The sequence below is a fragment of the Mycteria americana genome, chromosome 2 (assembly GCF_035582795.1).
Source record: "Mycteria americana isolate JAX WOST 10 ecotype Jacksonville Zoo and Gardens chromosome 2, USCA_MyAme_1.0, whole genome shotgun sequence".
Lineage (NCBI taxonomy): Eukaryota > Metazoa > Chordata > Aves > Ciconiiformes > Ciconiidae > Mycteria > Mycteria americana.
Window position 1 is genome coordinate 132,619,754 of NC_134366.1, and position 14,420 is coordinate 132,634,173.

A 14,420-nucleotide genomic window follows, 5' to 3' on the forward strand; every position below is an offset into this window, starting at 1 on the left:
CGTGACAGATTTATAATTGTAGTAGGAATGCAAGTGTTGGAGAGCAGGAAGGTGATAGGGTGATACTTTCTGTAACTGATACAGGAAAACCTTAAAAATAATCTGAGGTAGCATGGACAAATTAGAATTTGTCTTGGTCGCAATTGCTAAGGAAGGAATTGTGAAGGAAGCTGAATGGGGTAGTGGTGCCTGTCTGCTGCACTTCCCCAAATTCTTGGCAAGACCACTCTCTGTTGCCTAACATTACATTAGCATTATGTTGAGACTTTTTTTTAATATTTTAATTTGCAATGAAAAAATAGGAGTCCCCTTGTGATATTAGGAGGCATTAGAAACATGCAGGTGGCTGAGAATATAGTGCAGAAAGAATGGTCTGGCAAAATAATGGGGAGAAATTTAATATCAGGGTGTAAGGTCATGCCACTGGAGATACAGAAGTCTGCTATGACAACAGTTTGTCATTATGAAAAATGAGACAAACTTGGTTGTCTTAACGGATCACAAGATGATTATAAAAGGCTAGTGTGATGAAAGTATGAAAATAATAAATTAATTTCTGGAATTTATTGGGCGACATATTTCTGTAGATGGAAGAAATATTAACACTGTTTGCTGGAAGGCATTGCTGAAAGTCATCTTGGTACACCTGACCAACTCCAGCCACCTGTCTTGATGAGTTCAAAACTGAAATGGATGAGTTCAAAACTGAATTGATGACTTTAAAACTGAAGGATGAGTTCAAACTGAAACAGATATGGAGAAGGGCCCCTAGGATAACCAGTGGAAATGGAAAAGACTGAGAAGGCTTGGTCTTTAAAGCCTAGAAAAGAGGCTGAAAGAGGTGTGACTTTTTCCTAGTCGCCCAAGAGAATGAAGGACTAAATGCCGTTATTGTCCCTGAACGTGCTTAAGACTGGGAATTACGAGACAGCTTCTAAGCCAAGTAGAGTGAGGTTCTGAAACCTTTCAGCAATAATATTTTGTTCTTCCCCACCACCACCCATTAACCTCTCTAAAAATGGAGCATGGCAAACTCACATCTGAGCTTGTACGATGCAGTTGTGCTGCTCAGAATGGGTCTGCCTTCCCAGAAAGTAATTTTTAGTCCTGTGCTCTAATCATGGCTGATAAACTAGATAGCTCTGTTATCTTGCTCTGATAGAAGTGCACCCTTGGAAAATTTGAGGGTTTGACTTAAATGAGAATAAGTTTGAGGAAATCTCACAGTAATGTGCTTGTTGCATACTTTTCCACTACAGTAATATTTGGGTTTTGATGGTTAGACTGGGGATTAACTTGTTTCTCTTCTTTGCCTGTTTATATAGATATGTATGTCAAAATATTATTTTAGCTTTGTCTCACCTTTTCCCCCAAAAAGATTGAAGCAGCTAAAGAATTCCCCAAATTTTCTCCTTTTTTAATTAAAAGTGCTGTCAGCTGGACTACTGCTTCTCACATCACAGGAACAACGGGAGTCTACGCTGAGCAAGTCTGTCATAGTTAAACACTGAGTAGATTTAGGCTATCTGTGCTCCTTTTTATGTGCATTGCAGGGAGCACGTGGTGATTTGTGCCCATGTGTGTATGTGTGTATATATATGTATGCCCATGTATATGTGAATCAAATAAGGGATAAATTGAGTTTGGGAGGCATGGCAATGATGTCATCTGGACCTATAGGAATAAGCTAAATTAAAAAAGAGATTAAAATACATGAGGCAAGGAGTGACTGAGACATACAGAACTGTTTCAGCAGAAAGGCAAGGGAAGAACAAACTGCTTAAGTTCCCCTAGTTGGTCTCCAGTGCAAAAACAAGATGTAGGAAGTGAAACGAGCCCAAGACGAAAGCTGACCCAGGATTTCTGGGTTTGCAAAAGTCTAGTTTGATTATCAGGCAGTCAGGACTTACAGTAAAATTTAAATATGTGTGTGTATATAAAAAATATATATTATATAATATTTTATATATTATATTATTAAATATATATACATGTTTTATATCTTTTTTATACATATATATGTGATGAATTGCAGTTATAAGAACAAAGCTGAACAAAACCAAAACTGATCATTTTTGAGACACGCAAGGAATACGAATCCACTTCTGTTCAGTTGCTCTCCAGTTTAATTCTTTCACATTACTCCCAACCACAGATAATTTATTTTTGTTGCTCTTATTCTCGCTCCAGTCTAGTAGCACGTCTTCACGGGCACAAATATGTATAGAGTAGTACTGATGAGACTTTGCTGAGCTCTACCATCTCAAATTAAACTCCTCCTCTGTGTTCCTTGGAGGTTGCTTTGCCATTCTGCTCCATGTGATGATCGGTCAGAAATGAACCCAGGTTTCCCAGGCCCCTCAGAGATGGTCCTCCTCATACTCCTAATAACAGAGGTGTAGAAGATCATTGCAACTTTTCATCCCTGGAGGTATTTAAAGGACGTTTGGATGAGGTGCTTCTGGACATGGTATAGTGGTGGTCTTGGTAGTGTTAGGTTTACGGTTGGACTCGATGATCTTAAAGGTCTTTTCCAACCTATACGATTCTGTGATTCTGTAATACTCAGGTACCACAGATGATGTGGAAGCAGATCAACATAGAGTGGAAGTCAGCAATAAAGGTTAAGATAAATGAATTCCTTAAATTTAAGATTTTTCCCATTTTTTTCATGGAATGGGAAACTTGAGCAGTTGATTGAAGTGATGTGGAAAGTTGGATGGGGTACTGAGAAAGCAGGTGGTTGTGTCCTTGGGCAGAGTGGTCTTACGATTCTTCCTCCCCAGCAGTTTTAGATCTAAGCTGATCACTGAGGTTTTTTTGTTTTTTGAGACACTTCTGCCTTGACCTTGAGGGTAATGCAGAGAAGTTTCACATTCTTGACTATTCAGGAGATCTGATGAAGGCATCGCTGTGTTACCTCTGGCTTTATAACTTGTGAAGTAGCAGCAAACCAGCTGGCATTAAAGGCCAGAATGAAACGTCTAAAACAAAGGAGGGAAAAGATATTCTTTTCAATTTTTGCAAGAGGTGTTAAAAAATACAATTATTTACCCCTCTGCTCTCTAAGCTGCTTTAAAGCTCCAGGTTTAAAACCAATTGTTTTTTTTATATATAGGTGTAAATAATTGCTTCCTGTTCTTTGATTCAGAAGCTAAATATAGAGCAATGTTCAAGACTCAGAATAATTTAGGAGTCTTGATTTTTTTTAAATTTTTTTTTTTCATTATACTTCTTAATGCACTGGCTCTCTCTTATTTGTACTGCTAAGGAAAATCTTTTATAAATATATGGATAAGAAATTTTGTGGCTTAAATGAAGAGTTTACTGCTTATAAACCTTGTAATTGAATACAAATTTATTTTATTAATGTACCTGTTAAAATACATATGTATATATCTGTTAAAAGCCTAAGCCACCCACAGAATTGGTGTTTATATGCATGATTACTGACCTTTTGAACAACAGATATTTAACTGATAAAGTTGCTTGTATACTCAATGTAGTTCTAATTCTTTTAAAAGTTACTTTATTATTGGAAAAGCCAAAGCATAATCTATTTTAGGTGTTTTTTAAAAGTTTGCATTTTCTGCAAAGATTAAAATGAAGCCACTCTAAACTGTTGAAAAATCTGTGAGGATTTGAGAATCATTTTCATGAAGACATGACTTCGATGAAGAAAAGCCCAGATATGTCAGGTGGAGTTTTAGGAAATGGTTTCTAATGTGCACTGTAAATACTGTATGCAACAGAGTCACAAGGTGGAGAATAGTTGTGACCATGAGCAAAACAAAAAATGAGATCGGTTTTGTAGAGGATGCAAAGGATAAGCGCTGGGAGGAAATGAAACCTCAAATGCTGCTGATGGTGGAGGGACAGGCAATGGCCACACGAACCTTGAGTGCTTGCAGTAGGAAGTATTGTGGCTTTAGACACATTACTCTGCTGGTAATGTAGCAAAAGGCAGATAAAGCAATAGTATCTGGGGGACAGACAGCAGCTTTTAACCTTGGAAAAATGCTGCACTAGTTCCTGACACCCCGCCTCCCCGAATCCATTTTGGAGTTGAGACCCAGGTGCTGCCGTAGCAAGATGAAATAGGGGATTCAGAGGGAAAATTCAAGGCAAATGCCTTTGTAGACATCGACACCGGTGTCTGTGGAATAACCTGCTGCAGAGGCTCTGTGTGATGGTTCTTATGGATACTCCTGTGGCTTTTCAAAGGGTGCCTGAATTCAGATTCTTGTCACCACGCTGCAGATAGTAACTCAAGTACCTGTCTTTACCTTTTAGCCATGAAATACAATATGCTCTTTGTTAAAAGAGAAGCTGTTACTTTTTTAGATATCTGTTTATAAAAGTTAGCAGCTATGTTATATAGAGTTTCTTTTAATTAAATGTTTATCTTTCATGTGTAGAGGTATGGACAGAACAATAAATGAAAAGTATGGATGAAAAGTAGTGTCCCCTGTATTGCAAAACTGTTGGACTGGGAAACGTCTGAGTAGGGCCTGACAGCATTTCCTCTGATGTCTAAATTATTTTATCTCTGACGAACAACAACATAGTTCCATTTGTAACAATGCTGAGCTCTCTGTATTGCTCTTTGCTTACCATATGCTCTTTCTCTTTACATCTGCACAAAACACTTCCTTGATGCTCCTTGCCATACAGCAACAGAGAGCTAGGCAAATAAACATTTTACACTACGTAAAATATTTTATTTATGCATGAATGAACTTCCCCCCTTCAGATTTTCTTTATGACTACTGTATAAACTAAGAAAGATGTACAGTGCATACACATTTTGTATTTCAAAGCTTCTTTTTTGTATGGGTAATTTGCTAGGATCGAACGTTTGTTAACTTTGGTAATGATACAGCATTTTGTATTTTGAAATCCATTATGATGTGTGTTGATTGAAACTCTCCTGTCAGTGCTTGCTGTTTATACTGACCCTATGAATCTTTACTTTGATACCACCCTCAAAACCCTGGGAAAGACCTGCATCAGATTTCAGTAAAAATGTATAATACTATGCTGGAAACAAATACAGCTGGCATTGCAGATGAACTGAGCAGTCACTGAGCAGAAGCTTTTGAAACCAAGACAGTTACGTTTGCTTTGGGTGTAGGACTGATCTTATGGAATTTTAAATGTGCAGTCCAGAACCCAGTGCACACAGCTTTACAGAGGACTAGCATGTACAGAAATATAAGATCTTGAGGCCTTTGAAGAGTTCAAAACTCTTTCGTTTCACAGTATCAAAAGAACATGTGCTCATTGATCCAGTTTCTATTGCTTAAAAACTATTTTTCAACTTTATTTATGCTTCGTCTCCATTGTCTGCCTATACTTGTTTAGAAATAACATAAGGTCAGAGAATTAAATATTAAATTATACATCATGTACTTAACTATATTGATATATATTGTACTAAACATTCCTTTTATGTTATTGCATATTTTCCATATGTTTCTTTTGCAAGATTTAAGAGGCTTGTTTTATAAAGAAGCTAAAAGTCTCAGGATGTGTCTACGTTAGCATTTTAGATCGGGATCCCATTCTTGAAGGAGTTGCCCCCACTTGCTGGGCTGCAGTTTGTGTTGTGGAGCAGAGTTGGAGTGCAAGAACGAGACTGCTTTAGGAAGATGCAGTGTGGGGCTTACCTTTAGGTAGACCCTTGCTATGGTCTTGCTCCTACTGAATGTTCAGTCCCTGGGGCTATACTGGAGTGAGCGGGGCAATAACACCCCTTCAAGCAGGTATGGGCTTCAGCACCAACTGTTGGGGCTATTTGCTAAGGTAGACCTAGCTAAGTCCTGTGAGGACCATGGACTTTCACCTCCATGAGGAAAAAAACAAGAAACAGTGCTTCATGATAAGGCTCAGGATCTTCTCTTTGTTTGGTGCCATCACGTGTTATGTCACATACTGTATTTCTGTGATTTCACATGACATCGAGTAGACTTCTGTGGAAAGCACCTGCACATTGGCATTACTGATCCATCGTTGTTACTGTCACGAACAAAGGCTAACCTTGAGCTTACCAGCAGAACCTCACAGCAGGCTTCAGTTACAGCTGTTCACGTGCTTTAAGCTGCAGAAAAAAAATCTAAGTAAAAATACTCTTCTCTGAGTTTACACCGGCACAGGGCAAGCTGCAGTCTCTAAAGATATCTTCAGCTTTCTTACAGCAATCGGGACAGGGATTTTTGGCTGACAACTTAGATCAAATTACCTTATGTCCGCCACTTTAGCTGTTTGTTCTGTAGAAACAGAACTATTCAAGAGCAAAACGGTTAGCACTTGGATGGCTAAATACCTGATCTTGCAGATACAGCAGGTAATTAAACACTGGGCTTCCTGATGTCTAGGGTGAGCGTACAAACACCAGCCTGCCTGTGGGTGTACAGAAATTTCCTATGAATCATTAACAAGAGTCATCTATGTATCTACAATTATAAATAAATAAATAGAATTTTTAAAAAAAAATCTTTCTCAGTATTTCAAAACAACTAGTATGTAACCCATGTAGAGCAGAGAATTTGGAAAAAATCTTCCAATAGGTGTTTTCACAAACTAAAATTAAGCATTAAAGATGTTTGCTTCTAAGGGAAGATCCTGGCTGAAGGTGCCCCCCAGTGCCTTCAAATGAGTATGGGAACACTGAAATGTTGACAGACAAGAAGAGGAAACTGTATCCTCTGCCTCTGTGGGATAATGATGCCTGGTCAGTGCCTATTGATTTTCTGTATGATTCCTATTATTTTTATTTCAAGAGAAGACGAGAAGGGGAGCAATGAGTTCTCATGCTGCTTTTAAACCAGTATCACAGTTCACTGCCTCACTGCTGAAATCTTATGGACACCCAAGATTTGTTGGCAATAGGTGACAGATAGTTTGCAGAAATGGTAGGAGAGGAGGTACCCTTCTCATGTTTAGAAGAAACCATTCAGCCTGCGGATAGGACCGTGCATCTGTCATTATGTGGTGCTTACTCAGTGGCAGGATGGGAGATTAAATGAAGGCGATGTGGGAAGTCGAGACTGGCCACGTGGGAGTGCTTGTGGCCTCAGTTTATTGTTGTAGTCAGTTAGGATTAGGATTATTATCAGTATTGTTACAAAAGTACAAGTCTTAATATGAACCCAGACCAGTCTGGCTAATTTTCCTACCTACAGGGGTGGGGTGTGTAAGGCAGCATCCCATTGAAACAGTTGTGTCTGCAGGTGGACACCTCTACTACTTCAACTGTTTACTATGATGACCTTTTCTATCCCAGAGACGAAGGTAAAAGTGAGATGTAGTATAGGGTCTTACAATCTGCTTTAGCTTCTCCAGCTGTGCTTTAGTCAGTGCTGGTATTGAGCCCGCATATGCACTGAGCTCTTATTTTAGGTTTTACATTGTTCTTCAAAGAACTGGCTTTAAAGATTAATTAGGGCGGGAGGGGGGAGTGAGAGCGTGTGCCTGCAAGGGAAAATGTGACTGTGAACCTAGCATTAGAGCACTGACCTGAAAGGAGGGAGAGAGGAAGGAAGGAGAGGTTTGAAAAGCATTCGTAGTGGATTCTTTGAAGAGTAAGTATAATTACTCTCCTCTGAGGGAGGAATATAGAGATAATGTTGTATATATGCTTGCTGAAGTACTACGTAATTACATCGTTGGATTAGCAGTCAGGTTCCAGTCGTGTAGATGCTAACAGCTGTATCTCATCTGATGTAGCATGGATGCACATCCTGAGAGAAGGGTTATCCTTCTAAATTGTATTGAAGAAGAAATACTTGTGTGGTGATTTGCCATCACTGATACACACATCGGCTGTTTTAGGCTGCTGTTAACAGGCCTGTTTGAACAAGGACATTCGTTACTGAAGGTCACAGTAGCAGCGTATCTGCCGTGGAGCTGGGACTGCACAAGTCGTCAGCCTCATGCGAGACGGGGATTTGAATCAAGCGGAGTTCCCTGCTAGACTGGCATACCCAAAATGAAAGGGGGAGATATAGGCGTTGCTAGCTCCAGCTGCGGTTCTCATCATTTGGACTGGAATTTTTTCCTACATCTTCCAAAGCAGCCTTTTCTCTAAAACATACAGAAATGAGTTGTCACTACAGTAATTGTATTTGTCTTATATCTATTCTGAAGCTCACAGAAGTTTCATAAAGATGTAAGAGGTTTTGGAGGGGGGGGATTGGGGAGAAAAAATGATAAATCTGAAAATGTTGAAATGCTAAATAACTATTTTGAAATTCTTACTTCATCTGTGGATTGAAACAAGAAGTCATTTCTTTCCTTTGCAGCAGAAAAGAGCTTTCAGCACGTGTTCCTAACCTTCAGTTGTTCTCCCCGTGAACTATTGTGCATGAAAAGGAAGCACGTTTTTGCTGCATAGCCCAGATGATTGCATGGGAAACGGCTTGGTTTATGGCATAATGTTTTTTGTTTAATACCTTTTTTATTCCAACAGGAAATATGGGATGTATAAAATCAAAAAGGAAAGAGAATCTGCATGGAGATGGGCTAGATTTGAAGAATCAACGAGTACGTAAAACTGAACGAACTATTTATGTGAGGGATCCAACGTCCAATAAACAGCAAAGGCCAGTAAGTAGATAGTCTCAGGGGAGAATTCCAGTAGCAAGATCAAAGCATGACTGGCATAACTTAAATTTCAATCCCAAGCACATGCATGAAGAAATTCAAACGATCATTAGTCCGCAATTGGGCTTTTAGTGTTGTGCAGTTCACCCTCAACGAATAAGTACTTAAAAAAGTAAAAATTGGCGGTTTGTTACTTAATTACTTTATGTTTGTCATAGTTTTCTGCATGAAAACAGTAATCCTTGGCAACGCTTGATCTAGATACAGCTATGTCTGTAGAAGAATGCTAGGTGACTTTAGAAAACCTGAAGTAGTTTAGAACTGGTTTTAAAAGCATCGGCCTTGGGTTTTTAATAGCTGTGGGATCCAGGTGTCGATTATTCTATTTAAAAAGGCTGAGGTAATCCCGGGCGATTCTTTACCAGCTCTGGTCAGCTTTCCTTTTACTCACTGAAGGCCACTACTCAACCTTGCATGAGGCGCGTAGGTAAGGACGGGAGGGGAGCGGAGGGTGCGGGGGTGAAGGGAGCAGCACCGTGCTGCAGGAGGAGCAAGCTCATGGCAGCTCCGTCTGTGCTGCCTGGCATTGGAAAGGAGGGGTGCCGGGAAGGGGAATCCTGTCGGGTACCCAGTGGGTTTGCTGTTTTGCAGATTGACTGGTACCTTTTTTCCCCACCCTCTCTGCTGTGCTGAGGAAACCGGATTTTCTGACTCCCCTTATTCAGGGGCCGTGCTCTCTGCGGGTGTGAGTGACACCCTTCCCTCCCCTCCCACCAGCTGACAACAGCGGACTCAGCGTGCTCTCAGTAAAACACACATCAAAAACTACCATCATTTCTTTTTTTAATTACTCTTTTTTTTTTTTTTCCCCCTTGCACAATCTTAGCAGCATAACCGTGCTTCTTGTTCTCGAGCATGACAGCTACGTGCTAATAACTGTCCTGTTAAAGTGCTCCGCCTCAGGCCTCTTCAGCAGAAGTCACAAAGCTGTGAACTTCCTCCCCGCAGCTTGTGTCGCACCTTCCTGAGGTCTGAGCTGCTCCATTCAAAATCTAGTGGGGACTTACTATATTTTTATGTTGTAATTTGCTTTTGAAGAATGGTGGGAAAAGATGGGAGCATTTCCTTTTAAGACATATAAGATGATACCAAAGCAACTGAACAATATGTAGTTGTAATGTAAGATTGTCACAAAGATCTAAAACTGCTTAATTAAAGACTTATTTTATTGTAGGCAAATCCAGAAGCACAGCTCTTACCAGGACAGAGGTTTGTCAGTGAAGGTAGGTTTTCATAGGAATCTTACTGCTGTGTGCTATGCCCCTGTCAGCCTGCGAAATAATACAAACGTGCCTTTGGCTTTCTACCTTTGTAGAAACAGAGGAGCATGGAGTCATTGTGGTAGCTTTGTATCCCTATGATGGCATTCATGAAGATGACTTGTCCTTCAAAAAAGGAGAAAAATTGAAAGTTATCGAGGAGTAAGTATGACAGTACTGATTGTATTGTAGTTTTTCTTTGCGCTCATGTAATTCCCTCTATAATTTTTTGATATCCTACTCATAACATGAGTGTATTAATGATAAGAGAGCTCCCGTACATGTGGAAATACAAATGCATATGGAGCTGTGGTAGGACTTGGCAGCTGCCCTTGTAACAGCGACCAAACATGGATCTGACGGAGCCAATGGCTTCTCAGGGGGCTTGAGTTCAGAGGAAAGATGCTGCTTCTCTCTCCAGCGTGGGCAAAGCTTTCAGCACAGTAGAACCCAAATAACACTTCATAATTTTCCTCTCCTGTGAATACTACAGTTGTTTCTGCTTTTCAGGCTGGGAGAATGGTGGAAAGCGAAATCTCTCACGACAAGGAAGGAAGGCTTCATTCCCAGCAACTACGTAGCAAAAGTAAACACCTTGGAAACAGAAGAGTAAGTTCTCCCAGGCTCTAAATACTGGCAAACTTCTCCTTCACCCTGGCGGTGTATCCCTTGTGGGTGGGGGAAAGAAAGGGTTCTAACTCTTTGAAACATTTTTCAGATGGTTCTTCAAAGACATAACCCGAAAAGATGCTGAAAGACAACTCCTGGCTCCTGGAAATAGTCCTGGAGCTTTCCTTATCAGGGAAAGTGAAACATTAAAAGGTAGGCTTTGGGGTGGGTTACTTTGGAATTGATAGTAGAGTTAAAAACGTACAGTCTGTCTTCACAAAAATTGGCATCAAAGTGGCACTGGGTGTGGAGTAGTCCTACTGTGTCCTGTTGTGTGAATTTGCTGCAGTTCTGTAGGAGTGAGAAGGATGAGAAAATCACCAGGAAAAGAGAGAAGAGAGTTACAGGTTAACACCCAAAATTGAGATAGGAAAAAAAAAAGAGAGTGTGTGATTACACTGACAAGAAGCAGGAATGAATGGAGAGATCTTTTCCTCTCCTAACATTTGAGATTCCTTTATTGAAGGACACTTTTCACTGTAAACAGTAGATGCTGCATTTTATAGTCTTCCTTTATTTGGTCTGTATCCACTGCTACAAGTTTTAAAATGTAGTTAGTGCATAATGAGGTTTTACACTTCTGCACTGTAGTGTGATTTTTTTTCCAAAAGCTTTTTGGTAAAAGTTTCTGCTGTAGACAGAGCTCTTTGTACTGAAAAGCTCAGTCAAGTCTCCAGACTCTTTGGCTGGGATTTTCAGAGTAGCGTTGGAGGTTCTGCCCCAGCATCTGGACTCTGACAGTAGCCTGACTGGATTCTCCAGCTGGATACTCTAACTGCATCCTCCAGAGGAAGATGCATGAATCCCTTCGGCAGATTGTATGCCTGTCCTCTCCACAGGGGTGGTTCTTCTGGCCCTAACACTGCAGATTCTCTATTAGGTAGCTCACTGTGATGGGCGCATCTCGCTGTTTCTGTGCTCTCAAGTGAAGACAGAGATCTAAGTTCAACATAGGCTGCTGGGAGTAAGACAAAGTACCCCCAAAATCTTTCTGTCGCTGCATCTGTGTGTGGGGAGAGAGAAGGGGCTGAGGTGGTTTCTTAGCCTTGAAAATGGACAACAAGAGTTGTATGAGTGGAAGAAATGAAGAGCTCTGTAGTTTAGGGTAGATGCTCTGCTGCCGCATCTCAAATCCCAGCTGAGGTTAGGCTCCCTAGGACTAACAGATCTGCCCTTCTCCTGTGTGCCTCAAGCCATCTCCAAGCTATCCTTTTGCTGGTTGACCCGTGACATCCAGCGTGTTCCTTTTCCAAAACGCTGATCTCCGAATTTCAGCTTCTGCCTGAGGAGTGTGACAGCCTTGGCCTTGCTTTCCCAGCCAGTTCCACTCGAGCCAGGGGTGACGGGTGACTTTCTGCAGAAGTAGGCGTTGGACATAGAGCTGTCTGGATTATGGAACTCCGAACTTTGTTGAATAAGATTGAAAAAGAAAGTGTGACTATAAGCATTTTGGTGACCAGTTCAGGACCGGCTGTTGGTTAACTTCCTCCTGTTGATTGCAAAATGCTTTTTGAGGAAATAAGGGAGTAAAAAGAAAAACAGACGAAAAGGTGATTTTGTTAGGCTCAACTGTATATGCGTGGACACTGTAGGCTTCTGCTATCTGTTAATGACCATTCTTTCTTTATCCACAGGCAGCTATTCTCTCTCCATAAGAGACTATGATCCACAGCATGGCGATGTTATTAAGCACTACAAAATCAGGAGTCTAGACAATGGAGGATTTTACATCTCTCCAAGAATAACTTTTCCCGACATCAATGATATGATCAAACATTATCAAAGTAAGTTAACTCAGTTAGTGGATTACTTAATAGAATACAGCCATTATTTCCTGTGAAGGAAAATAAATGCTTTTTTGTTTTGTTTCAAACCTTTTCATCTTTTTTTTTTTTTTTCCTAAATAACCCAGGCATGCATGTTATCAAAGATAAAGTAAAACTGGTTGGAACTTGAGTAACGTTGTTATCATAATCAGACCTAATGCTGCTTGGTCTGTGGCATAGCATTGTGAAATAAAGAATAGCATTATAAAATACCTCATCCAAGTTATGATGGTGTGAAACTACAGTAAGAATTGACCGCATTGTAAATAAATAAATTCTGTATTTGAAAGTAACTTTGTATTCACATTTAGCAGAAATACATATAGATTTGTGAATGTCTTCTTGCGATGTTGAGTGTAGAATTGTTTTTATTTTTCCTATAAAATTATTTGTTTGTTTGTTTATTGTGAATGGCGTTTTGAAGGAAGTAAAAGTCCATTGACTTCAAAGAAAGAAAATTGCACCCACATAGAATGTACACATGTGTTTTTAAAAGAAAGGGGGGGGGGTGAAACAAGTTTCTGCCTATGTTTTAGCTACAAAAGTGACTTTTCATTCTGCATAACCTCCTGGTGGATAGCTACAAAATAGGTGTTTTTTACTCTTGCAACTGGGAAGACAGAGAAGACAAAAAATGTAGGACAAAATCACATAGTGATTTTTCAAAGCCACACTGAGGACTTGGCTGTGAGATTTCTCTGAGTTGTTAGATGTGTGTGGTAATTCTTAGGCACAGCTGGAAAACCTCAGAATTACTCTACATTTGTATTAAAGTTGTAGCTGGTCAGTGTCTGGAGGAAAAAAATAATGGTGACCTACTTATGCTTGCATGCACATGCGTCTGAAACAATGCTACAAGAAAATTTAATGACAAATTCAGAATACAGGTTCCAAGCCTGACTCCAGTGTGCATCTTCATCAACATACTGTCAGTAAGCAGATCTTATATTTTATTTAGTTGGTATGAATTGTACTAAAAAACCCTTAATAATCTGATGATAACCAGATGCATGTGACACTTCTTTATTAAATTTGTTTCTGAATACCAAATTTCAGTTCAGAGGTGCTTGAAGTTATGTGAAAGCACCAGAAAGGTTACATTTTCATCAAAACACTTGATTATTTTGAAAATTATTTTGAGCTGGGTAGTGCACACCTGTAATTAAGTAATGCTGGTCTCAAGTTGTGAGGCACAGAAGTGTAACGGGTTTTGTATTTTGTTTTTCCTTTGAAAACCAGAGCAATCAGATGGCTTATGCAGAAAGTTGGAAAAAGCTTGTATTAGTCCCAAGCCTCAAAAACCATGGGATAAAGATGCGTGGGAAATTCCACGGGAATCAATTAAATTAGTGAAGAAACTTGGAGCTGGTCAGTTTGGAGAAGTCTGGATGGGTAAGTTTGTTCCTGTGGAAAGAGTATTAAAATCTGCTGAAAGAAGTGTCATTTCAGAGTCATTCAGAATAATAGTGGACATGAACCTGGTCCGATATACTTGTAAAACAGCACAGTCAGGCCCAGAATATACCTTCTTGTGAGGAGAGAGGATTTGCGAGGGGGAAGACATCTGATATCATGGAACAAATCCTTTGCTGTCTTTTAAAGGAAAAAAAAACCCAACAGTGAGTAAGCACTGTAATTTAGAGGCTTGAAGACAGTAGGGGATTTTTTGGTTGTGTTTTGTGGGGGAAGTAGAAGGTTATAGTAAGATGTGATTCCTGAGTTTCAAAATCAGTGGGCATCTCAGAACTTTGTTTCAAATCAGAAAGTGGTAAAGAATCTGAAATAGAAAGAAATCGTGTCTTTTAGTCAATTATGTATAGAGTTTTCATTGTCTCTTGGTAAAGAGGCTGCAGTGTAATGCGTGGGACTGCCGTACTGGGTGAAAAATGGGGGCACTTAATCCAAGATTATTCCCTGCCAGGTTGCTGCTGAGAAAGTAGGTGACTTATGTAGTAAGAAGATTAGAGATTTATCACCCCCTACCTTGAACTATCATGCAGGT

At 39.9% G+C, this 14,420-nt stretch overlaps 1 protein-coding gene across 3 annotated transcripts in view; it reads left to right on the top strand.

The window, feature by feature from the left end:
• LYN (LYN proto-oncogene, Src family tyrosine kinase) overlaps window positions 1-14,420 on the top strand; it is a 55,176-nt gene that overhangs the window by 13,504 nt on the left and 27,252 nt on the right. For 2 of the 3 annotated variants that reach the window (XM_075494679.1, XM_075494680.1), the window contains exons 2-8: window positions 8,471-8,607; window positions 9,839-9,887; window positions 9,980-10,085; window positions 10,434-10,532; window positions 10,642-10,745; window positions 12,227-12,376; window positions 13,658-13,810. In XM_075494679.1, the coding sequence (XP_075350794.1) occupies window positions 8,476-8,607; window positions 9,839-9,887; window positions 9,980-10,085; window positions 10,434-10,532; window positions 10,642-10,745; window positions 12,227-12,376; window positions 13,658-13,810 (793 nt within the window). In that variant the 5' untranslated portion in view covers window positions 8,471-8,475. The remainder of the gene's footprint in view (window positions 1-8,470; window positions 8,608-9,838; window positions 9,888-9,979; window positions 10,086-10,433; window positions 10,533-10,641; window positions 10,746-12,226; window positions 12,377-13,657; window positions 13,811-14,420) is intronic. The other variant, XM_075494681.1, reaches the window with a different exon arrangement.